At 39.9% G+C, this 27,182-nt stretch overlaps 1 protein-coding gene across 5 annotated transcripts in view; it reads left to right on the plus strand.

Moving 5' to 3' along the window:
* Positions 1-27,182, plus strand: part of LOC121659170 (muscular LMNA interacting protein) — a 105,967-nt gene that overhangs the window by 25,134 nt on the left and 53,651 nt on the right. For all 5 annotated transcript variants that reach the window (XM_042017040.1, XM_042017039.1, XM_042017038.1 and 2 more), the window contains exons 2-3: positions 16,377-16,535; positions 18,876-19,244. In XM_042017040.1, coding sequence (XP_041872974.1) covers positions 16,377-16,535; positions 18,876-19,244 — 528 coding nt within the window. The remainder of the gene's footprint in view (positions 1-16,376; positions 16,536-18,875; positions 19,245-27,182) is intronic.

Genomic DNA, 27,182 nt, shown 5'->3' on the forward strand with positions numbered 1-27,182 from the left:
AGTGTGGGGTTTTCTCTAGAGTACAAACAGCTCAGCAGTGCACATTTGGGCAGAAAAGATCTTTTGTGAGAACTGAGAGGTGCTTTCTGGGACCTGTGAGTCATGGGAAGTGGGACCACAATGGCTCTTAGTCCAGCGTTGCCTTTGCAGCACTAATCTGCAGGTGCTGTGTGGTCTCTTGTCCATGCACACGTGCACACCCCCTCTACAGCTTGGAGGGCCATGTTTAAGGGAAAGGAGCACCACCATGCTGTGACCATCTGGACGGGAGCCACTTTAGTGTGGAGGATGAGTCATTGGTTAGCACAGAGCTGTGCTGTGCTTATTAAATTAGGTGACGTGTTACACAATTAGCCTGTATTTGCACGGCTGGTGACCCAGACTGGCTCAGGTCTCCCGAGCTCTGGAGCTTAGGAAGGGATAATTTAGATCTATCTTTAGTAATCACCCAAGAAAGTTACGACCCCGGAGTGGCGAAGCTGCCTCGGGGAGCTGTCAGGAAAAGCCGACTGTAGGAAAGAGCCCAAGCCCCGGCCCTTGAAAGCGGTAAGGATCTGACACGGAGCCACGGCGGAGCAGCTCGCCTTGCTCGGCATTCTCAGCTGTGACTCTTTCCAAATTTAGGCCTCTAAACTAGGTATCTGTTTCTTATGAGAATGATGCTATAAAAACTGCCACCCTGGATCAGCCAGAGTCCCGGCTTGTCCGGTGTCCTGTCGCAGGCTGTGTCTGAGAGCTGACACCTAGAGAACAGTGTGAGAAAGGGGCCAGCATCATGAACTGAGCTCACATCTCTCCATTTGCGAGGCAATTACCGTACTTCATCATTAGGCACAGAGTATGTCAGTGAGTTTCTCCTAATGAAAGTCTTTCATGTTGTTTAACTAATTGAATATTCACTGGGCCATCACAGGGGACCTAAATTGTCCTTTTCATTTCCATGTCCTGATCAACAGCTAATCCTTAGCTGCTTCTGCATTGCCCGAAATATTAAGTATTTATATGGATGTTTTGTGTGGAATTTCTATGTATTTGTTAAATGAGTCCCTCTTTGTTACCTTATACTAACCCAGTATTTTAACTTTTTTCCCCCTTAAATATTCTCTTGCATTTGATGTCAAAATCTAACGGCAAACCAATTCTTGGTGGCTTTTTTGTGCACCTTCCTTTGCTGCTACATGAGTAAATTACATTATTTGCATATTCTTCAAAGATATCATGCCTCTGTTTTATTTTATTTTAGATTTAATTTTTCAATAATTCTATTGTAATTTTCTAACATTAATAATAATAAAAAAGCTTTTGCATTGAACTATTTCTCCGTAAGCTCTCAGAAGTTGTGTTTGACAATTTAGTCAGTAGATTTTTATGATTCCTGGAAAAGTGTGCAGTCAATCTGAACAGGGAAGAAACGTGAAGATTTACTGGAGGGTTTATTCTACTGATCAGTTGCAATGACGGATACAGTGTATAAAAATTCTTTCTCAGAATATACTTTCTAAGTGTGTATTTGTGTACAGTTGTTTTAAAGTGGTGACAAACAGCAAAGAAATAATAATTAAAAAAAAGATAAATATCTTAGAAGTGATGTAGAATTCAATGTTGCTGAGTAAGAAATCCTGTAAAAGAGTTTTTCATGCTTGTTTCAGGCTTGTTTTACCAGGTATGAAAGGCCACATGACTGCAAATGCTCGACTAACACATTCAAACGAGTTATCCCCTGTTAGCAGAGACACAGTCTCATGCTCCCCAGGGAAGAAGTAATAGTAGGCTATTTAAATAAATCTATTTGCACCACAGTAGGTTTTTTTTTTATTTTTCAGTTGTGGGTGTCCAGCAGTCCATAGATGGTTGGTTCACTATCTGTACCTCCACTGACAGATAATAACCTTTTAAAATAGTCTTGCAATCACGTGCACATGCTCCAAGAGAGATAAACTAAGTTTGGATGAGAAAACAACTTCTGAATTGTGCCCCATGGGTAATTAGGGTTGAAACAAGCTGACAATTTAGAATTTGTTCTTCTGATGGGATACAGCATAATTCTTATGGAACTGTGCCTTTCATTAGTCTTCATGGAATAAAGTGTATTTTTAAGTAGCAGGTGCAAATGTATGAAAGCCTGTTTTATTTTTGTTTCGATGCGATCTCAAAAACATCATAAAATCTTGCTCAAATCTAAATTTTTTCATTAAAAAAATTTTCCATTAAGAACTCTAGAGTTTCATGTGAGCAAGGCCTTGTATATTTTACTAGGACAAGTATATAGTCTGCTGACCTAGCTATTTGCAAAAGCAAATCCCAAATTCTTGACACTTCACCTCCACCCACATGGCATTCTCCTGTCTTTCATTTTATGAACACACACACGCACAAAGACACGCAGTTTCTACAGAAAGCATGCCAAAGCCTCTTAATCCTGAATGCTCTATTGAATATTTGAGGTTCTAGTAAATTGGAGTGAAAATGCAATGACAAGAAATAGTTTGTGTCCTATGTAGCAGACAAGGAGTTCTTAAGCAGGCCTGATTTTGTTTTTGTAGCACAGATCCTCTCTATAAGCCTTTTTTGCTGTTGAATTTTGCCAGGAATGGCTATGGGTCAATGCAGCCTTAAATCTTGTGTTTATTTAGTATTAGTGAGGAGCCAAACAAAAATGCCTGCCAATTGCTTCAAATCTGTGCCCATGTGCATTTCTCATTATTTTGGGAGAAGAATAAAGGCTGATGACAGATCAGACGTGCAGATCCTTCACCTGCAGCCTTCTGGCTTGTTTGTGACCATTAGGTGCTGCAGTGGCTCTTGGCTGCTTGCAGGCAAAAGGCAGGTTCCAGTGGGTGCTGCAGAACAAGACCTGTCATTTCACAGTTGCCTAAAGCTCCTTGCTTGCTCCTCAAGTCCTTCTTCCAAGGCCTTAGCATCAGGATTTTTGGGTCAAATGCTTTCCTGACTCCGGAAGGTTGTAACACCATTATAACATTCAATAACTGAATAGTCTGACATTTCTGACTAGGAAAAGGCTTTATCTGAAAGAAGGTTTCAACCTTTGGCAGTCTGCTTTCTAATGCTAGTGGTGGAAGACCTCTTTCAAAGCTCATGCTGAAAAACACATCTGAGAAGGAGTCTGGTAGCTGGGCCATTGATCAGCACTGTAGGAACTTGGGGTAATTTTCCGTCATGTCATTCAAAGAGAGACATATTCAAAAGCAGTTTGTCTCTCCATGCTGGTGCTTCCACTAATCATTCCATCCTGGATTGAAGGCACCTTCCAGATAAAAAGGGAATAAAACCAAATATGTTCTGTTAAAAGGTTTTGTTCAAGAAAACTGACTTTTTTAATGTGGAAGAAAATACTTAAATGAAAAATTCCTGGTCCACCACAGAACTGTAAAGGAGATGGGATTTCCTATGTACAATGGCAATATAGAGTCTGTTGAGGCAACATGCAACAAAACACAGCATCTGACTTCTACTGAAATTAAAGGCAACCTTTTAAATTAATGGAATTTTATCTTCTGCTAGTATATTTGGTCATTTTCTAAAAGAATCTTTATTGGAAAGCAGAGAAAAAGTAATTTCTTGGTACAAGGAGGCTTTTAAGTTACTTCCAAAAATAGCTTGATTAATTACCTTAACTGTCAAACTCTTTTCTCCACACCAATTTCTGGCTAGTTAATAAACAAGACCTAATAGGCAGGGAAGATGCAAAGTCAAAGACTGGAGCTGAGAGACAAATACTGCATGAATACATGAGAATACATGTCACTGATTTCACTTGCTTTAGGTGTCAGAGAATGGGTGTTCCAGGGAAGAGGACTGGGCCTGTGAGTACATCTGCCTTTTGCTTTTCTCGGACACCTGAGCTGTCCCCTTGACCTGTAGTCTCTGCTGTAATCAAAACCTCAGCTATACAGCCTTGGCAAGACTGAGCTCCTCATTGCTTTTTTCCTGAAGAAAGATCTGTAGTCAATAGGAACATAAAGTCTAACACTATGGAAAAGAATTTGACATAAACAGTACAGCAGTGCCTTTTTGTAAAAACTGAGTTAAGAATATTTTAAAATAACCTGAAGATTTAGTGAAAAGTGTTCATAATTAAAATTTTATTTGAGTGCCAATACATTGCTGTTAGGATGTTCTTGATACATGGCCTAGAGTTTCAGGGTTTTTAATTTTTTATTAAAATTTGCAACTAGATTTGCTTCTGTGTTATGTAAACCAATTAAGCTGTTCAGAAGACATTGATTATGACCCTTTCACAGATTGCATGATGCCTTGTGCAGGCAGACAGGAGAGCTTTATTAAAAATGCTTGTCATTTCTTAATATTGTTCAGAGGACATATAATCTCTGGGATAAAAAATACTTGCAAGAGTCATTTGCTGATGCAGAACAAGGACTTTTATTAAGTTCAAATCTATTTATTATCTGTAAATCTTCTAACTTGTCAAAACACTGGATGAAAAAGGAGTGCATGTGTTACAGGGTCTTTCCTGTTGAATTCAAATGAAGGGTGTATATTTGGTTTAATGATCCCTGCTCTTGAAAATTAAAACTATGACTGATATCTCAAACTAACAAACTGATAACTGAAATGCTTTCATTTTTAAAAACTTTATATTAACCTCCTATTTTAGTTAATTTGAATTTCAATTTCAATCTTCATCCAAGAGATATTTTGTCCCTTTTCGAAGGTAAGACCAAGTTCAAAAACTCATAATCATACTCATTTTCACTCAGTTCTTGGGGAAAAATTTGACTTATTTCAAGTAACTTTAAGAAAAAATGGTCCAAAGTGATAAAAAAAAAATTCTTCTGAAATCTTGCGGGATTCTCCTCAATCCAGGCATTTAGAGCACTGCAGTAAGCAAGCAGTGTTTTCACTGAATCTGTCACCTCTGCTTTTAGGAGACTGCAGAGTCATCTACCACTAAGGCAAAAGGAGCAAAGGTCTCTTTGAATGGCTACAAAATTTTGGACTCTAAAACCTAGAGTTTGAAGAAGAGGGCATGTGTCTTTAGCTAACAGAAAACACAGCACAAGAGAATCTTGACTTATGAACACTCATAACATCATCAAAATCCTCCTTTACAGGAGGAGAGACAGAATCCATTCCATGTAATGTATGTCAGGAATGTCACTTAATGCCCATCTTGAGGGTAATGAGTTCTCCCTAGTGGTGAGGGTGGTTTAAGAATCTGTATGGAACATACTGGAATTATTGACTGTACTGAGTTTATGGGGTATTATAGGAAATACAGGCTTTGAACTATTTTAAGGTGATAAAAATATTTACAAAATCTCTGATGTTGTAGTTCTGTCAAAAAATTAATTCAATTGCTTCTTTAATCTCAAGCTATGGTTATTACATGCATGCCTTCCTCCAATTTCTTAGAACGAAGATGCAACATGACAGTACAAATACATAGGAATCAAGTACTGAACCTACATTCTTTCTTACTATGTGCAAAAGTGTTTCCCATTGCACTGTCACCTGTATTCTTATATTGGGAACTTCTGAATAAAATCTCAGTAGGAAGTAAATGACAGCGTGTAGATTTTTGTTCATTTCAATTAACTCCCCTCCCCTTTTTTATAATCCTTTGGTCATGTGATCCTTTTGGTTAGTTCATAGCATCTATGGAAAGAGTGTTATTTACACATTTTCAATTGAAACTCTAAAGTGTTCTTTATAACATTGACAGGGTTTTGCTTAAATTTGGAAGACTCTTCTTGAGAAGCGGGACATTAGTAGCATACTTGGTCATGAAGTGTTTTCTCACTATCCAGATTTGTTGGCTAAAGAAATTATGCTTGTTCTTGGTGCAAAATGTACTGTCTGCTGTTCTCCTACAGTTCTTCTATTCTTTCTCCTACACTCTAAAATATCCGAGGAATGGTACATGACTGTATTTAGTGGATTATTATGCCAAAGTGGAAAACTAAGAATTTTTTTAATGAGACAAAGTTTGTATATATATAATATAAAATCATTTAATAAGTAAAAATGAAATTATTTAATTGGAACAAGCGTAGCTATTCTTTCCAACAAATAAAGTCATATGAAAATGACCCTAGCACCGGCAAACATGCAGTATTCATGGTATCTGGGAAAGCTCAAGTTAAATGTTTAAAGACAGCTGCTTTTTAGTGATTAGCACAGAGAAGAAAACAAGATTCTAAGTTTATTATCGTGCCCTCCTGTGAATGTGCAGAAGAAGCCAACAGCCATTCAGCTTTACCTTATTGTTTGCTAGTAGCTGAGTGCCAGAATAATTGCTCTTTGTAGCCAGCATTCTTCTGGGCCCACACAGACCTACTCAGAAAATAGCTCATTAAAAGGACCTCTGAAAATCCTTGCTGAGAAGAGGAAAATATGACCTCTTCTTCAGTTTTATCACAGACATTTTGTTGCTGCTCCTTTAGTGTTCAATTTTTTTTTATCTTCCAACTGTGCTCTACATACTACAGGCAGCAGTCTGCAGAAGGAGGGATCTGAATTATCAGCCCATTGAGTTTTGTTAGTAGGGGACAGGTAAGAATGCTTGTAGATGAGCTTGTATTGATTATTCATTAAATGCCTGGCACAGATGACTGTAAAGAGTGCAGCTTTTGATGGGAAGCCTATTGCTGATAATACAGGATGAAATAATCCATTTCTTAGAGATTAAAATACTAACTGCCTTCCCCTATGTGTGGTTTGTTGAAAAGCTGAAAATTTAGCAGCTGGTACTTCCAAAGTACTCTGAGTATCCCTAATGTACCATCAATGAGAGCTCTGTTCTCTTCTTTATGGAAAGGAGCTGAGGAATATGGGCTAGCTGGTATTACAAGACTTTCACTGCTGTCTGCTGAAATGACAGCAGAAAAAAAATGATGGCAGATTAACTAGAAGCCCTCAGTCTGGTAATATATGAGTAGATAAAGACTAAGGTTTTAATTTGCCCATGACAAATGTGACAGCATTGCTTTTCTTTTTTCAAAATACCTTTTCCTGACTGTTAAAAAAAACTTGTTAAATCCAGAGGCCAGATGGCTTTTAGAATCTTGAAAAACATATTTGAGAATATGCCATGATAATTTAGTGAGATAACTCCAAAGCATGAAAGATGTGCTATTATCTGTCATTGGTATGTGGGTGGCAGCTGTATGGCCTTTTGAAAATTTAACACAACTCTTTCTTAATATTCTCTTGATCCCTGCTCCAAAAATATAGTTCCTCAGCAGTACAAGTGCCTGGACACAAGTTGTAGCAGTTTGGGAAAGAAGATATCTATTGAAAATGTCATTCTTATTTTAAAATAATAGTAATAGAAGAGTTCAAACACGGGAGAGAACCTTATAGAATCTGTGCTGCCAAAAGCAAATCACATCAGCCTTTACTTTCCTCCTGCCAAATCAATTATTTTTAAATGAGAAGTTACTTTCCAATTAAACAAAACTTGTCCCAAACATTTTAACTCAAAACCCTTACTTTTTACAGTTTTCAAAAATGAAAATATTCTAATAAATGAAACTGAAAAAGCCATCAAAAGATTAAATGTACTTTTAACATTGTTTAGCTGACAACTGACAGCAGTAATAAAAGGAAAATTAGAGGAAAAGGAAACTTTTAGGAAATCAGAAAATCAAAATGAGGAGGCAGCTGTCAGTGGAGACATGCATGTAGTACTGGAGGATGTGTGTGAGCATCTCACTGCATTTTGGCGTTTTGATGAGAGCAGGTGGAGCTGGTTGGTTGTATCAGGGGCAGGAGGTGATGACAGGAGCTGTTAACCTGGGGCATGGGAATGGGCACGTTCAAGTCTCACAGAGGTAGCTGCAGTCTCTGAGTGGGGAGTGTTGGAAACTCTCTCATATCCTCTCCTGGAAAGAGTTTTCTTTGCTGAAAGTGCAGTGAGAATGAATTTTAACCTGAAGATGTAGTCCTTTGGGTTTGAGGACAATTTTTCTTAAAGTAAATGCTACAATTAGCAGGAGACCAGGGTGTAGAGGGCCGTGGTTGTTCATTTATTCCTGTCAGACTAGGATGACTGGAGTGTTCACACTGTGTTGAAGTGTTTTGGATAGTTATACCTGGGGAAACACAGAGAAAATGCTGTTGTGAAACGAATGATGTTGTGTTTGCCAAAATATTGCTAAAGTGCTCTTGCTAACAGCAGGTTTGCCCTGAAGCACTGAGAGCCCTGATATCCAGCATATCCTCGTAAGAGTCCATGAGGGATTTCACACACAACTGTTAACCTGGAGAAGTTTGAACTGTAACTCAGCTGCTAAGGTGAGGCTGTACCAGTCCTCCTTTGATTGCATCTAAAAAAAGCAGCAAGACAGTGCTTCAAAACTGAGCAGAAACCCTGCACAGGTGGGAAATACTCAATGTCATCTGCTGCATCCAGATCACTGCCAAACCTCAAGGGTGTGGTGAAAGACCAGATACCTCGTGCAACTTATGCAAGCTAGAGAAACATATAGAAATGCAAAAATTTGTAGTTACTGTAATTGAAAAATTAGCAGTCTAATCACAGAGTTATAATGTTGTTAATTCCCTTTTCACTGACGGGAACAAGTGGAAGGAAGCACTTCTTACAAACAACATTTATCTGAACCCTTTTACTGTTCAAGATATTGTCATTAAGAGAACAAGGCTGTTGTTATTAAAGCAGATAATTTTTCACAGGGTGTGTTTGGTTCTCAAGCAGCTTTCTCAAACCCTCATGCACTAACTCATATCCAGCTGGCAGGACAGTCCTTAGTGCAGAAGCAGAAGACTTTACTACTATGCCTTTGGCTTCTGAGAGGGTGACCTGTACATGTAATTGTGCAGTATTTGTCTGTGTACAGCAGATACAGCCTTCTTGGATGGTGTTCAATTTGTTCATTGCTGATTCCAGTGTGTCCTGGTGGTCTTGGGCTGGCGCTTGGCATTCTGAATTTATCATTTATTGTGTATTCAACTGGGCCACTTATCTCCTGAGTTTATCCATTTGGGAAAGACTTCTGTGTACTTCCTCTCTTCAGCCTGTTGTCTCTTAGCACCTCCTCATTGTACTGTTCACTAAAGTGCACACAAACCCTCACATACATGGGGTTTGTTATTATGATGAAGTCCAGGTACAGACATACTCACACTTCAAGTCAAAATGGTCCTATTATTGCAGCTCATTCCCAATGATCACACAGATGACAGCAACCTAGACAACTTTCTCATTTCTACCACTTTTATTTTCTATGCATTGTTATGGAAGGTGTCAGCATCTCCAGTTCTTTGCAGGCAGGTGGATGATGTTGATGGTGGGGATTATGTACCCCATGCTTTGGGCCCACTTGAAGCTACTTTTCTGTCTTTAATAACAGTTTACTTGTTCCTTCTTCATCAGCCAGCAAATTTTATATCTGAATTTGATGGTGTTTGATATGTTTCATGTATGCCAGATACTGGTTCTTTGCCTGCTCTGTTATCCTTAATACCAGCACACAAGGTTGCATTCCTGTAGTGAGTAACAACTTATTATTAATGATTTGTGCTTGTAGCCCTAGGGCTCCTATTCCACACTTGCACTTTCAAGGCTTCTGTGATTATCTTGTGCTTGTACTTTTGGAAGCATCTTTTTAAATCCCTTGGTCTTTTTCAACAGCCTTCAAGCTATGATAGCTGGACATGTAGTATCAGCACACATACATCCTTTTTCTGCAGTCACTCTGAAGTCAATCCATTGTACAAAATTAATGGTCTGTTAGGAGATTAGCTCAATTGGTTAAAGCATATGCTAATAATGCCAAGGCTGTGGGTTCAATCTGTGTATGGGCCACTCACTTAAGAGTTGGACTCATTGATCCTTATGGGTCCCTTCCAACTCAGAACATTCTGTCATTCTGTGAGACATGCAGGGATATGTGCAAGCACAGCTGTGATGCTGGGCACCACCTGCTTCCTAAATGTGTTGCTTGGACCAGTGTCACTGGTGTGTTACCAAACTTGCTCTGCAATGTGTTTTGGAAAGGAGAACTCTGGAGATGCTCACCTGTGGTGGCAGCACCACGTGGGCTAGATTCTCCTGTGGCAGGATTGGCAGTGCTCAGTGTGTGGTGGTGGAACCTCACCGCATGTGAGCCTCAGCTCTGTGGGGAGGGAGCTGCTCTGGCTGAAATCCCCCTGGCCCTCAACCACTCAGACATTTTGGGACACCAAAAGGCAAATGGCTGGTGTGTGATACTGTAATATTGAATTTCCTTGCTAGCATCATCCCACAAGACTGATGTCTTAGCTCTGACAGATGTAAGCAGGCATTTATTTATCCTCCCAGTGCTTGGTTTGAGAACTACGCCTGCTTATTGATAGGTCAGGTTTTGGGAAAAAAACTACGAGTGGAATTATGTCATATAGATTAATGGGAATGTGCTTCAAGGTTGCTGTGAGGGTGACAGCAGCATTTTGGGACTCTTACAGAGCTGAAATTGCAAGAAACTCTTACAGGAAAAAGAATGAATTCTAACTTTCAATTTCTCACTGAGTAATCAAGACAGAGCTGTTCAAAAATGGACTGGAAAACTGGGATCTGTTTTGCCTCACTGCTATACTAACGTGACTAAGCTGTGTGCAGCCTTTTTGTTGGGCGGAGGTATCATGACATTGAATAAGAATATATTATGTATATCAGTTGTAAATGTATCTGTTAATGTGCTAGTATGGATGTTCTGCATATGAAGACATAAGTCCTATAACCTTGTAAGGACTCCAGTTTTGATGCAGATATTTTTCTTTATCTACAGGCACTGGATTTGATATGAAATCTCCCATTTCCCAAGGAGTCTTCTGACCATGAATAATATAATAATATTTGATAAGCAGTCCATGTGCATGTTAGACAGCATCACTTTTTTGTTTTCATTTGGTTTTTTTAAAATTTTCTTTTGCAATCAGCCTTCAAACTTCTTCAGTCTACTTTTGTCAGTCCTTGACTGCCTTCTATGGAAGACCAGATGGCAAGCCTGGCCACACTAGTGAAAAATCAGCAACAATATTTCAGCTTAATTTCTGGTTGATCCACACAGCAAAATAAACACAGGACAGCCAGAAGGAAGGGGTGACTACCTGCTGAGGGAGAAGCTGGAGGCAGTCTGGGTATGGGACCACCTAGCTGTGGTTTTGCGCATGGGTGATGGGACTAGAGCAGCTTGAGATGTTACAACAGAGTGTTTTAACTTGGGAGATGTTGCTTCTTAGGAGGTTTAGGAGACTGGAAGCAAATAAGAGGTTTAAGGGTGTCAGTGATACTATAAACATGATTTAAAGGCCCAGGTCATCTTAGGGTCTGACATACTATGACCATTTAGTCACACTGCATATAATTAAGTCAAGTAAGCATAACAGGGAAGGTATTTTACTTGCCCTTAGCAAAAGGAGGAAATTAAAGGTTATCTTTACTTACTTCTCATCAAATTTAGCTACATATGTGTAGAGCAGTATCAAAGAGCAATTACAGTTGTGTAAAGTCTGCTGGGCTGAAGAGCTGATTAAAATGATGTTTGAAAAAAACCACTTCATCTGAATGAGCTCTTGCATTTTTAATAATAGATTAAAATTTTTTAATGTTACAGTGACTGGGCATACCCTACATTATTCATTTGCTCTTTCTAGTGCTTTACACATATCACACATTCATTTTCAAAAGATACTTGTCTGCATTTGAGTGTGTGTTGATGTATTGAAAGAAGCAGAAATTATTTGCTGAAGGTGATAAAATGGGAACATCATAGGGCCTGGGGAAGCTTCTGGACCACAGTTGTCCTTGGGAATTTTGGCACAAACTTCATTTTGACTGTAATTTCATCCTGGATTTTTGGAATGGGTTTAGCTTTTTCCTCTGAAATTTCACAGAGAGAAAGTTGGTGTTCAGATGATCATCTGCTGCTGTTTGTAAAAGGTTTTAGAAAAGCCGGAGCTCATGTTACACAATAAACAGCTAATCCATATTAGGTTACTGTGATAGCTATAATAAGTCAGGATATGAAGATAGGCTGAAGATTCTTACATCTCATTAACTGATAATTCCATCTGACTAGATTTTCTCTGTCTTGAGGAGGAGACAATATCTCTTTGTGGTTTGACTTTAGTCTGAACATAGAAAAGGAGTTTAAGGAGAGATTACAGAACTCGGGCTGTGTTTTTGGATGGCCCCTCTCTCTGGCTGGGTGAATGACGTTAGCTGTGCTCTCTCTGAGTGTCAGAGCTATATTTATCACTCAGGAATCGTGAGCATGTGAATTTGTGCTCTGACCAAAACAGTGCTTCTGTCAACATGTTTCTATGTCATGATGTACCCACTTGTTATTTTGCTATTATTTACTCATAATTTACTTTTCTGTTTTTTAAACAAATACATATATTCAAAGGAAGAGCTAGATGTTTCAGGAATGAGGTTTTCTCAGGGTGTTGTTTTATTAATGGAATGACTTACATTAACAAATCAGTGGAAGAAGTGGTAACGTGAACCAGCATATTGAATTTCACTTTAGCAATCTGTATTCCAGAAAGAAATCCTGAGAAGCAATCGTTGACAATGGGACCTCAATTTAAATTACAAAATAGGCAGTATGCTGAATGCATATAGAGCATATGAGAGATTAAATGGAAGTGTTAGTTTGTGTTCACAAGGTAACCAAGACATTAAAAATGGGCTCTACAAGTAAGGACTACAGAAGCTGTGGTAATGAAAACAATAATTAATATAATTTAAGTTACTATCCCCAGGGCAGATGTAAATTGATGGTATTAATTATGCAACAAACCTGTTTGTAAATTGATGACATAGGAGCTCGTGGAAGTCATCTAGAATAAGGTTTTTGTTTTGAAGCTTTTTGGCAGTATATTATGCAGCCGCTGATAGACACCAATGGATATTCAAAGGTTATTTATATTAAACTCTATAATTTGTATTCTTCAAAGCACTAACTAACATGAAGGCTGCAATTAAAAACAATCAGTTATTTCATGTGCATAAGGTTGGTTACATAACATAAACCAGAATTCCTTAGTATTGAATTCAATAGATGTCACATTTGGTATTTTTCTGCCGCTGTAACTGTATTGATTCAAGTAAATTCCAGCAGCAGGGAATGTATGGCATTGAATGACTTCTGCTGTTGCAACCAATTTTGGAGAAAAGATGATAAGAAGTTTCATGTATGTTTTTACATATATTTGAATTTTAAGCTTCTTTCTTTATTGTTTACCTCTAAGTATCAGAGTGGCTATTAGTAGATGTAATGAAATGCTGGAAGCCCAGCCTGTTCATTTCTTTTCAGTTCTTCAAGGTTGGAAACATCAGCCAGAGAGAGAGATGGTAAATGAGATGAGTATATGACAAAAGGTGCAAAAACCTTTTCTCTACCTTAAAAAAGAAAGTAGTATGTGACAGTTCCTTCTACTTCACACTGTTCAATTAAAATTTAAATTTTAAAATGTCAAAGTATTTTTTCTTTTTTTTTTTTATATCTCTAAAATAACCACTTAAAAATAATTCTAACCAAGAAATATTTCTCTTTTGTTTTCCCCCAGTGGCAATGTTTGTGTTTTCTGGCTAGTCACCTGATAGTTGCTTGTCTAGGTTTCTGTGGAGCAGCTTAGATTGCATGACCAGTTTTACCAGCTGGAAGTTCCTGTTTCTCAATTGCTATTAGTGAAACTAAGAGGAACACAGTCCTGTCACTGCTTCATGCAGTATCTAGCAACTTAAAACTGTCTGAAATGCAGTAATTGTATTTGCTTGTGTATGCTTTCTAAACTCTAAGAAAATAATATACACTAGGGGAACATAAACAAAACCATGATTTAATGGCATCTCCTGCCTGAAAAAAATAGTCTTGTTCGCCCATTTTTATGTATTTTCCAATCATAGTTTTAGCTTGCAAACAATTTTGGTGATTATTTCCACAATATCTTTAGGCCAAATACAGAAAAGTTTTCTTTGTGTGTTCTTTAATACCAAAGCAATAAAATTGGAAGTGCATGGTAAGACACAATACAAAATTAGGTGATAGCAAGATCTCTCCATTACTATGCAACAGCCTGGAGCCTCTAGTCTGATTTCTTGTTTGTATTTTCTCATTACAAATATGCAGATAAAATAGTGGGAGTTTAGCAATGCTGCCACATTTGATTGGAATTTGCCATAAATCTGTTTGTGTTTGGGTTTACTATTTGCACATTTATTCCCTCTCTTCCTTTTTCTTTTATAAGGAATATTTTGCCTTCTGTCTCAAGAATGCCCACTGATACAGAACAGCTGTTATCAAGACTAGAGAGTGAGGTAGAGGGGGAAAATGTTATTAAAGACAACCAAAGTAGCCAAATTCATCAGCTGCACTTCCTGATTAGAGAGAGAAGATGAAAGCAAAACTACAGGTCTCCAGGAAAGCAAAGGCCATCTCTAGCTGATTTTAGTGTAGACCCAGGTACTGTGTAAGACTGCCACGAGTTGTGTCAGCAGTACAGAAAGCACTAATGCTAATGTGATGGGTGCTCCTGCCTGTGTGTATGTAATCGTGCACCTTGAAGGCACCTCAGGGAGCAGCAGGTGCTTGGGTGGCGTCTGCATCCCTGGCTGTGTTGTAGGGACTGGCAGCTGCTCGCTAGTGAGTACGTCCTTGAGTACGAATGGTACTCTGCTGACTTTTATCAGGAGCAAGGTTTAATGTGCTGGCTAATAATATTTAAAAATTGTGTTGTTGTTTTATAAAAAGTAATGATCAGACTCAGGCACCTTAGCGTCTAAAAGAAAGACAGAGCTGTTGTTTCGCCTTCACATAAAATAACAACCTGAACTCCTGGCATGGTGGATCATTTAGCTGTCACTCTTTTGCTGTTGATTCAGGCCGTGCATTATATATTCCAGTGCTTGGTCACTTGTGTGAAATGGAGGGGGAAGTAAAAGTAGGAGAGCACCTTGTAGCTTCACAGCTGGATGTGTCTGAGAGAGCAGAGTTCTTCCAAACGGTTGAGAAAAGAGCAGTTGACAGCGTTTGTACAAGTAACCTGCCTCTGTTTTGCCTGAGCACTCCAGCAGGCAGCTGTTAGTGGAAGTAACTAATATTTGCTTGGAGTTTTTTAAAACTGGAAATTTTTAATATTCCAGCCACAAGATGATCAAGTAATGTAAACCATAATTCCACTCTGTTCCACAATTGCTATTTACTTATGGATGCAAATTACAAAGCAGCATAATGAGATTCATAGCTCTTCAATCTGTTTCACTTTAAACAAGCAAGCAAAAAAAAAAAAAAAAAAGAGCCAAAGCAATAATCCTGTTTTCCTGTATGATTCAATACAGTTCAAGCCTCTGCATATTAGAGTTCATTGAAAAGACAATTAATAGCCATAAGGTTTACATCAGATGGTATAACAAAGGAAAATCAATGTACTCCATAGTTATAAATCAGAAAACAGAATTTCTTTACACCAACAAGTAGTGGGAAAGTCAGCATGTCAGGTTCAGTGGTTTGGGGTGTGGTTCCCCCTATTCACCTTGCGAAGGCATGTGCAGTTCCTCTTCCTGATGTCTGGCAAAGCAACTGAGAGTTTTACAATGATGTGGACTTCTTTTTCCTGTTCCATCTCCTGTGAAGGAGATGGAAGTGATAGGAGAGCACTGTGATAAAACTGAACATTTAGGTGAAATTACCTTTGTTTAGTCTTTCTTGTGTTTGGTGCGTTCAGGTCCTATGTACACAGTCCTACTGAGAGGGCAACAGGGGGAGGGAGAAATAAGCAGACAAACAAGCAATTAGTTGGTGTATGTGGCTGAATAGCTCAAAGAAAATGGAGAAGATACTTGAATCACAATTAATTCCAGATATTGCTCAGAATTAGCTGCATTTGCATTAGAAAATGTGAACATGTTTTGCTTTTTTTTTTGCAGAGCAAAGGTTTTTCCTATTTGTTTAAGTTGTTAAGCAAATACTCTAGGGGCTATTATTTGCCCAGATACACTGGTATAATTGAATTGTTGTCCTACTGAAGTGGAGTTAAACAAAGATAAAAACAGCCTTGAAGTGGATTGAATATGGTTTTCTGATTTTGTTATGGAAAATTGAAAGAATAGCAAGCTATCAAACAAAAGTTCCTCTGTCTGCTGTGCCACACCACTAGAATATATAGAATGTTGATGAGTATAATCAAGGCAGTATTTTGTCTGTTAAATAAGGCTTTAATACACAATTACCCAATTTAAAAAAAACACCAAAGCAAACACCAGTATAGTTAATAACAGACATGTAAGTTATGTAGATTAATTATTTCATGTTATTAATATTACCTCAACTCTGATAAAAATCATCTTTATTTGGATAAAGAATTTGAACTAATTTTGTGTTTTGTAGGTCACTTCTCAAGAATCTGGAACCAAACCATTGACCTTCACGTTTGTACCATCCATTGGACAACTTCCAACTCATTTTGAGGTTGTGGATATCTCTAAGTTCCTTGTGACAATTCCAGAGGATCCAAAGGATCTGAGCAACCTAAATATTGTAAATAAGGTAGATTTTTTGTTTGCATTATTTTTTCCACTTCTTCAAAAGATAAAGAAAATTTTATTCTGAGCATTGCTGAACTGAAGCTCTTTCCCTTGAATGGTTTCTTGGCTTGTGCTTGGTTTAATTACCAAGATGTGGAATCATTGTGCAAGAGAAGGCAGGTGTCTGCTCAATAGCTTGCTTTGCCTTTGGCAGAGTTTATATTGGAAGGAAACCCTTGATCATCTCAATTCTGTCCTCTGTCAGTCATGCAATGGCAGATGACAGGAATTCCTTCTTGATCTTCATGACAGCAAGGGTGGTGTGCAAGGAGTGTTATCACATGGAAATTGACCAGGAGTTGTTCACTGGATCCTGGTTTCAGCAAATGCCAGTGCTGTGGCTACCAGAAAAGGTGCCAATCCTATTCATAGCTGCATAGTAATGCATCAAATTGGAAGCGAGCTTTTGATTTTTGAAAGCTTGTCCCTGTGATTTCCTGCAATGGTGTAGCCAGCTGCACAACATTCCTGGTTCTCCTTCCTTTAGTCAACCCTTTGTTTGTTATTCCTTTCCTGCCTCACAACACTTAATGCCCTCTTATTTTATTCCATGCTGCTTGAAAGGCTACTGCAACTCTCAGGTTAATATTAATGCTTATGGCAATTCTGGTTTTGTATAACAGCTCCTTCCCTGGGGCATTGCTGGGGCTGTGTGGATACAAATATTACTGCTAGCAAGAATTTTTCTTGCTTCTTTCCAGTCCCGTGAGATATTTTTCTCTCTCACGGAAGATATTAGCAGAGTTCTATAAACTATGAACACCTGCGACCTTGCAGAGCTCTGTTTATAGTACAGTAGAAAAATATTTTGACAATGGATGTTTTAGGATTTTAGCCAATCACCCCAAGGGGTGGCTGATCCTTTGACCAATTAGACTATGAAGAAAAAAGTCTATAAAAGAGTTTGTAAAACAATTAAAAAAATCAATCTTGCTGCACAATTCCTGCCTGTTGGATCTCTCCTCTCCTCCCTACCACTGTGGGACACCGTAATATGGCTGCAGTTCTGGGTGCTCTTCCATGTAAAAAACTTTTCACAGTAGTTCACAGCCCTCTTACCTGAACATGTTCCAGCATTTCAGTGTCCTATCTGAGAAAAAAGCAGCTAGGTCTGGGCAAAGGATGGATATATTTGAAGAGACATTGACTGGAATATTATCCTCAGGCAGTTTAACTCATTAGTTACATTTACAGCTGCTCAGTACAGGTTTTGTTAGAAGTAATGCCCAGGATAAAGCAGAATCAGGTCTTCCTGTCATCCATACCTGTGTATTTTTCTGTAGACAGAGGAAACTTTTCTGGCAGTTGATGCAGTTGTGAGGCCTTCATAGCACAGATTAGTCCCTATTCTAAAATGTCTAGGACCTGAACAATATTTCAACAACCAACATCAGATAATCAAAAGAACACTGTCAAACTCATAATGCTGATATCCCCCTCTGTGGTCCAGTATTTTTTCAAAGAACTGAACTCTGGGACTCATGAAGCTGCAAGTGCAGTGCAGATTTGTAATTACCCTGTTCCTCAAGCAGCACTCAAATATGAGCCCCATCTGGAGGCTTCCTCTTGCAGTACACAGTATGTCTATTCATTTACCTGATTCCTCCTCTGAGGGAAATATGATTTAAAATAGCAGTTTTGATTTTGAATGATTTAATGATATGTCATATGTGCAGTTTGCACTATTCCTGCTTTCATCCAAAGTGTACTCGAGAAGTGCCATACTGGATGTGGAAATTGCAGAACATATGAAGAACAATTGTGGCCTGTGCTGCAAAACTTGAACATACAGTAAAGCTCTCTGACCTCTGAGTCTGTTTGCTCTCTTTGGAGAATGCCTTGTCTTAAGGGCCTTTGTTTCTTCATTAATATGTATACGTTTTGTCCCAGATTAGTCTGTCAGACTCCTCTGAGGAGCATTGTCTGCTCTGTGGATCCCGCAGTCGGGGTGCCTTCCCATCATGTCTGGTGTAGTCAGGTCTGACAGCTCATTCGGCTTGACTGCACCCTCCTCCTCAGTTCCCGCGCCGGCCCTGTCTCGGGCCATCGCTGTGCTCAGTGCCCCCTGTTGCTCTGTGAGTTGCTGGGAGAGCAGCCCCCACAGCATTGGCTGGGGGGCTGGAAGCTGGGACTCCCTGGGGAAGTGGCTTCTGCTGTGTACTCATGCCTAAATTCTTCATTTGCCTACTGCACTTTTGGTAGTGCAGAGACAGACACTACTGAAAGCCAAAGTTACTTCACATTTTGGGGAACCCAAATAAAATGCAGTTAATTTGGCTCTTTTTCCTTGTATCTTTTGCAGTCTGACACAGTCTCTGATGAGCTGGTCTTAAAGAGTGGGGCCAAACAAGACTGTGTGTCCACTGTCTGTACAGACAGCACCCGAACGGCTTTCCGGTCCCTGGGGTGTAATTCAAGCAAAGGAGAAATGCAGGAGAATGACCTGTTTAAGGCTGAGTTTATCCTGATTACGGACTCTGGTGATGAAGATGAAGTAGCTGCAGCCTCGAACAACATCCATCAGCCTTCCAATGGCTACGGTCCCATCAGTGCTCAGCTGCTGACCACATCGCATGTTTCCCCTGGCACTGGGGCAGGGAAACCTCCTGGTGATGGGCACCTTCCAGGTGCTGCACTTTCCCATGGTACTACTGATCCACAAAAACATCAGGTAACAAGCTCTTCAGACTCTAGCGATAACCTTTGCTTTCTAAACCTTTCAGGATATGGAGCCAGCTTGTACAGCAGCTTGGTCAATTCGTTCTTTAATTAGCCTTTTTATTGGCCATTTCTGTAACATTTGGACCTTAAGGAGGTGGCCCAACCCTTCTGACTTGCTGCCTCTCCATATGATTCTGGTGTGTGTGTGGAGCAGATAAGGGAGATGTATTCTTTCCTTTTAAGAGCAGTTCATCATGACAGCAAGTTAATCAGGAGATGTTAGCTTCCTACCTAGTCTAAATTGTGTGGGGTAATTGAAATCAATAGAGCCTTGAGATCATTTGAATTACTGGCATGAGACTTCCCAGAACTAGATTCTTTTTTTTTTCTCAGCACCTCTTGCAGCCTTTTATGCAAGAGAAAGAGGCTGTAAAAAATCCTATTATTCTGATTGTTGGATGGTACACCTGACTTTGCACAGGTGTAAAGAACTAATGAAGATGAAATTTCCATTTTTTGTGAACCTTTATAGGTGCATTTATTGAATGGTTAAATTTTAAATTCTCCCTGGGGCATTTCCAAAAAGAGTCTTTGAAATGTTTCATTTACAAATGCATCAATCCAAGCTACTGCATGAAAAGTTAATGTCTCCCATCTTGGAAAGAACACTGATCTATATTGAAGGGTGTGTATGCAATGGAAAATTCCACCTTTAGCAAAATAACAACATCCTTCTCACATGAAATTAATTCAGGCATTTCCTTTGACCTTGAAAATGCAATTCTTAATTGATAATTTGAAAGCAAACATTAAGCATGGCTACTTTGTTTCTGAAAATGAATAGGATATCCTATCTTGTGTTTGTTGCAGTGGGGATCCTGCAACACGCATATATCAAACCAGGAGTCCCGTGGAAAGGAAATATATATGGACAGACAGATTCTTGCTAGATGTTTCAGAGATGTTTATTTCTCCAGCCGCAAGGCCGGGGCTCAGCGGAGGAACTGTTCCAGTCACGGGACCAAGGGTCCTTCTGCCCGCGCAGGGAACACAAACCAACCAATGGGAATGAGGCTGAGCAGGGGCAGGGAAGCCCCGTGTCTGTGCCCTCAGGGCCCCTCTCCCAGGGCTACACGGCAGGGGAGGGACCCCAACACCTCACCCGTTTTATTTTAATAAAAGGAGAATGAAAACAACTGGATAAACATAACAAGAACAGTTTCAAAACAAAACAAGCCACCCTCCTGAGTCTTTAAATGTCCAAACAGATTCTGTGGAACATCTTAGGGCTGACAGAAGGGAGACAGAACTCTCTGAGCATGCTTTGTGGAGAAACTGAGGCAGGAGAGGGTTTAACTTCTTCCCTCCCCCTTTTCATCCCCCACTCGGCATTGGAAAGGGATTTTTGGGGAGACAGTTGGCAAAAGCGTGGTTTTGTGAGGGAAACCATGGATGAAAAAACGGATTGGGAATACACTGGGAGTAATAGGACATAGGGTAAAAGGGAAAGGTGGGATTAGGAAAGGGACACTGTAGGGGGGACTTACAATAGAGATACTGTCTAACATGACTACGATTTTTTGCATATATACTGCCTTTTACAGGAACACCATCAGGCCCAGTGACCTGCGATGCTTGTAACCCTTTTCTCCCTAGTACAATATTAAATTCCACCACCTCTCCATCTCCCAAGCTTGGGATGTATTTTTCAGGGTTATTCTTTTTAATAGCAGTTCTATGCACGAATATGTCTTGCTGGTTGTCACACCTTGTTATAAAACCATAATTTTGCTTAACATTATACCATTTTACTATCCCTAAGGTCTTAGTTACTATGATCGTTTCCTTTTTCCGACTGGCTGCTGTTTTCTGTCTCGCTGCGTCTTTGCTCTCTCCTTTGGTCGCTCCCGTGTTGGAATTGTTGGGGCTGCTGGTGCCTGCGCGCTCTTCCCGGGGTCGCGTTCGGGGCTGCGCGGGCCGGGCTGGGCCGCGCTGCTCAGTTCTCCGTGCGTCGCCTCCTCTGGTCGCAGCTTCGCTGCCGCTGCCGGGCGCTGCACCCACGTCTCGGCCGGGCCCCCGAGCGACGACCCCCCCGCGCCCGGCTCCAGCGCGCGTCTCGGCTGGGCACGGCTCCGCTCCACCGCCATCGCCGCCAGCCGCTGCCCGCGCGCCGCCCCTCTCGGTCGGGCGTTCACGGGGCTCGCTCCACCACGCGCTGTGCTGCGCCGGGCAGACACCGCCGGGTCCCGCCGCTCCTCGCTCCGCCACCGACACTGCGGCTCGCGTGGCTCTGCCCTCACGCGGGAACTGCCTCGCTGCTGCTCGGAGAGCGCTCGGTGCACGTGGCCTGGGCCGCACGGTCCCTGCGCCAGGCTTCCCTTCGCCAGGACACAGCTGACATTGCTCAACAGTCTCGGTAACTAAATAATATTCACGAAAATATTCTTCCATCGGCATATATTTTGACTCCAGTATTAACTGTGTCCAAACGGTTTTCCAAAAACCCTTGGTAAGAATTAAATCCCAAGAAACATAGAAAAAGTTCTTAAACAACCATGCCAGGAAGTGTTTCAGTTCTTTCTGAGCTTGAATCAAGCTAAAATTTACAAATCGTTGTTCAAGAATCATTTTAAGTTTAAGATAAATGTCCATATGCGGCTCTGAGAGCCAAGAGTCTTCCCACGGTTCCTCCATAGTTTAGATATGGAATAGCAAAGCAAAACCAAGAAGAGGAATCCAAAGTTTCCAGGGTTTACTCACACAAATCAGTCGCTTAGGGATCGGGGATCGTTCTGCTCTCAATTCTCCACCATTTGTTGCAGTGGGGATCCTGCAACACGCATATATCAAACCAGGAGTCCCGTGGAAAGGAAATATATATGGACAGACAGATTCTTGCTAGATGTTTCAGAGATGTTTATTTCTCCAGCCGCAAGGCCGGGGCTCAGCGGAGGAACTGTTCCAGTCACGGGACCAAGGGTCCTTCTGCCCGCGCAGGGAACACAAACCAACCAATGGGAACGAGGCTGAGCAGGGACAGGGAAGCCCCGTGTCTGTGCCCTCAGGGCCCCTCTCCCAGGGCTACACGGCAGGGGAGGGACCCCAACATGTGTTGAAATACTTTTGCCACTCAATTTTTTCATCAAATTCAGTGTAAATTTTTGATTGAAGACATTGTGAATAAGAAATCCACTCTGGGATTCATGGAAGTATGAAATGTTCATTTCTTCAGAGAAACTCCCAGTGAAGTCAGTGAGAATTTTCCATGAGGAAGGTTAAAGGCATAGGTAAGCATACATAGAGGAAGCAGCCTGTAAGAGAATACTTGTCTTGAGGAAATACAAATTTACTTTAGTAATGCTCAGGCTTACTTCAGTGATTTTTTGAAAAGCTTTTACAGAAATTGTGTGAATTTTGGAATACTATACAGAAGAGTTCCTATGTTGAATCTTTCTTAAGCTTCTGGTGACTTGGCAAGTAAAGAGGATTTTGGCTGGTGAGGTAACAGAAGATAAAGATTGCACAGAACACGAAATAAAGCCTAACTTTGCTAACTACTCACCTGGACAGGAAGAGAGGCAGTATGTAATATAGCAATTGCATATCTTGTCATTATTCTTTAGTCACAAGTTTTCAAGACCTTACTTCCACAGTCTTCATTATCTCAGTATCTTTAGCCCTCTCTATCGCTTGATAAATAGATGTTTTTACCAAGCTGCCTTTCACTGTTGTTCTGATTCTACGGTGTTTCTGTAGGCATCACTCTTTCTCGCTTGATATCTAATGAAAGATCATCATTTCTGAAATGAAGGAAAACTATGAAAAGATTAAATAGATGCATGGTTTATCTGTTGGTACATTTCCTTTGTAAAATGGATTCCATATATGGGCTATCTTTTCAGTTCGTGGATTATAAGGGCAGTATCATGTCCCTTTTAAGAGTTATTGCATACAACATTATGTTAATTTAAAAGCATAATTAGACAATGAGTTTCCTGTCAGATGTGAAAAAAACAAGGACCAGTACTGGGGAGCATTGTGTTGCTGAAGGGATCACTCTAACTGACCCAGAGGGCTCATTCAGCTTCATTAATTTCTGACTTAGTTTAAATGAAGGAAAAAAAGGAAAGAATTAAAAAAAAAAGGAAGTTTCTGTTCTGTGAAAAAAAGGAAGGAATTAAAAAAAAGGAAGTTTCTGTTCTGTGAGACATAAAAGTCCTGACTGATGTTGGAAAATGCCACACTATATTCAAAATCTGAAAAAAAAAATCTGTTATTCTGGTCATATTTTGAGCCTTTTGATAATAGTTTAATGTTTATATATTGTGTTGGGGGGTTTTCTGCCATTTCTATTTTTATGTTAAAAAGAGTCAAGCCATGCAAGAGAGAGTCAGACTGACTCCTGCCTTTGGGAATTTACCCTTTGGGTTGAGCGGGGTGTCTGCCTCTCTCAATGTCAGGGTGTGAGCTCAACTTGGAGAAATTTCTTGACTCACTGTGGGGATCAGTAACCAAAAGGAATTTCAGTTACTCGAAGTCACTTGACATTCCTCTGTCCATTGAGTGGCATCTGGTTTGGCTTTTCCAGACAAGTAAGTCAGGAGTCCCTACAAACTCCTGCCATTGCTTGGACAATGCACCTTCCTTGTTGGCAGAAAATGGACTGTTCTAAATAGCATTTATATTAATTGGGTCTCAGCTCACAGTCTGATTTACTGTGTTGTCTCCAGGAATTTTGTTAAGTTTTCCACAGTTTCCAGTGCTTCCCTGTGGCTTTCTGGTTCTGAGGTTGCAGTCTTTGTAGGTAATTTCTTTTTATTTTTTCCTATCTATAAGCAGATTCTACTGAGATCAAAGCATGGTTAGCTGGGCCCAGAATCAGGTCTACATTGAAGACATGATTCACTCAGACATGATTTCTGCCTTTTGGACTCTCAGCTTACACACTCTTTCCCTTTTCCTGTTTCACCAGCACATCTTTCAGGGTCTTGCTGGTATAGCTAACCACATCTTTTGTGCCCTTCAAAAACAATGTGACCTCACCAGAATGACCATTTGCCTTGCGTCCAACTCAGTTCTGCCATTTCAAATGTGCTGAAGGTCTCCTGGGCAAGGCTCAATACTAATATTATGTCCACTTTGATAATTCTGGAATGATTATCTACAAGGCATCAAGATCTTTTTCAAGTGCCTTTATCCCTTTGTGCTGATGTAACCTTGCCACCTATTTCAACTTTCTTCATACATTTTCGGGAAATGTTTATCTGAGATGCTCCTGAGAAGAGCAAAAGACTTGCAGTTGAATCACAGACCAAAGCAACTCAAATCTGCTTGAAAACTCACTTCTTCTGCACCAATCCAATTCACCTACAGGAGGGTTTTAAAGTAGAGAAACTGAACAGAAGAAAAATCCACAGATTGAGGGACGTTATTATATCTCGCCTACTGGCACTGTTGAGGCTGCAGCTGTAAAACCATGGTCAGTTTGGTGGCCAGCAACCCTCAAATTCAAGAGAGACGTGAGGAAGGGAGTGGGGTACAGCACAAAGGTGTAAATATGTCTGGGGCACATGTGAGCTGAGGCTGAAGGAGCTGGCTTTGTTGACTCCCACCAAGAGACAGCCAAGGAGGCATCCAGAAACTGCCCAGGACCACTGGCAGGGCAGTTACAGACATGACAGAGCCAAACTCCTCTCTGCAGTGGCAGGTGAGGCAGCAATGGCTGCAAACTGCAGCGTGCGAGATCCCAGCTGCTCATCAGAAGCAGCTTCCTCAGTGGGAGGTGGTGCAGCACTGGCACAGGCTGCCTGGGGGTGCTGGAGCTCCATCAGAGCTCTGGAGACTGGGTGAGACACGGCCACAGCTGACCTGACCCACTGGCACTGGTGAGAGCCCTGCTTTGAGTAGGAGGCTGGACTAGATGACCTCTGGAAGCCACTTCCAACCCACTTTGATTATGATTTCCTGATCCTGTAAATAAGAGGTTGATCATCTGTAGATGTGGTTATTAATATTGTGTTACAATAGCAAAATCATTTCTGACGACTTGATTAATGGCTCAATTAGCTCAGCATGTAAATGTTCAGTGGTATTTAAACATGAAGAGTACTGAAAAATGTCTTTATTTTACCTGCAGGAGCATATTTGTCATCTGCTATCATGAACATTTTTGTAGCTGCTTATAAATCTTTCTTCTTGAGTTTTAACTAATTAGAAGTCACTGCACATCCTGTGCTTTTATTATGAAGTTTCATATTTATTCCTCATTTCCTTTTAATCTGTTGTCTTTGTAAGGGAAATTTATCTATTCTATTTCGAAATATAGAGATTTCACACCCCAGCTCTGTTTTGGTAGTTGATCAACTTCCCGAATTAATTATTAAATTCAGGAGGCTGCTTCAAGTTATCAGATTTATTACCACACTGCTTTTTAACTTGTTAAATAATTTTATTTTTCATGACATATTTAATAATAATTTTAATAATTATTAAATACTGGTAAATTAATCTCAATTTCCAGTATTTTTCTTCTTCTTAATTAGCAGCTTTTTGAGCAAGAGTCATAATTTCTCAATCCAATAGAATATATGTACAATGATATAAACAACATTAATTTTTATATTCCAATATTTGTCCTGCATTCATCCATTGCCTTTCCACTTTGAAATGGGATGCCTTAATAAATGTGTAAAACAAGGGGAAGTCAGTGTGGTTGTAAAGGCATTCATATGTTTTGTGTTTATTCCTATAAATCAAAGCATTGACCTGGCTTTTCTGAAGTTACCTTATACAGAAAGTGTCTTTGGTTTAAAAGGCTTGCTTTTTGTATGGTATAATTTAGCAGGAAGAGCCCACTGATTTTAAGTTCTAAGGGCTAATAGGGTTTTGAAGTGTGTATTTAGCCCATATTTAGGCATAGTTTTGCCCTTGAAAACTTTTAAGTCTTGCTCTTCTGTCACAGCTTCTTCCAGCATGTGCTCTCACTTGAAAATTAGTTGTTTTGTTCTTATTTTTATTTTGTTATGTATCAATGATATATTACATAATACTAATCCTAATCATCATCATCATAATTCCTCTCTTCTATGGGTAAGACATATGTATTAAAAATATAATTCATAGGCTGAGCCACAGCCATGAGCAAGTTGTGTGTTGAAGGGTATAATTGTCTTTTACAGAGCTGCATAATCTTTTCAGGGTATCTAACAATAGTTAAATAGGTGTTCTTATATTTACATCAAGTTTGATGGAATTAGAGTCAATTTCCCTGCTTTCAAATCACTCAGTCAAATGTTAGGTGACAATTTGTATCCTTTTGGTTTTACAGTTGACTTAAGTTACTATTTCACACTGATATGTTTTATTCATATTGTGTATACCTCACTTTTTAATTTCAGCATTATAATAACTTGGAAGATTTTGAGAGAATTTCTTTCTTTAGAAGCATGAAACTGTATAACAGGTTGATAATATACTTGTATGCTCTAATTAGTTTTGACAAATCCTAATTAGAATGGACCCAAGAAAAAAGACACTCATGAAAGAGCTCATTACTGTTTTATTAGTGTATCGAAAGACTGTGGAGAAGGGGATAAGGACTCTTACATGCCTGCAAACTGTCAAAAGCTCTGCTCTGTGAATGACAGGAGAAGTGAAAAGCAAACTGGATGTCTGATTTAAGTTGTTCCAAGCAAATTTCTCATTCTGATATCACAGTGCTGCAGAAGGAGTTGTTTACTGAATGAGAAAAAGAGCACTTGGCTTGAATCCCATTTTCAGAAAGGCTGCTTTCCACTGAACTGTAAAAGTGAGATGGGACACTATTGCATTTTTTTTACCTTCCGTTGTGTTTATTTTTTGTGGATGCCATCACATGATTCCAGACACTCATGGCACAACTGTCTTGGGTTTTACCTAAAATGAAAAATACTGTGGCCTTGAACCTTGT

The sequence above is a fragment of the Corvus kubaryi genome, unplaced genomic scaffold (assembly GCF_017639235.1).
Source record: "Corvus kubaryi isolate FWS band 111438036 unplaced genomic scaffold, C.kubaryi_AGA036_p1.0 split3-73, whole genome shotgun sequence".
NCBI classification, from domain to species: Eukaryota; Metazoa; Chordata; class Aves; order Passeriformes; family Corvidae; genus Corvus; species Corvus kubaryi.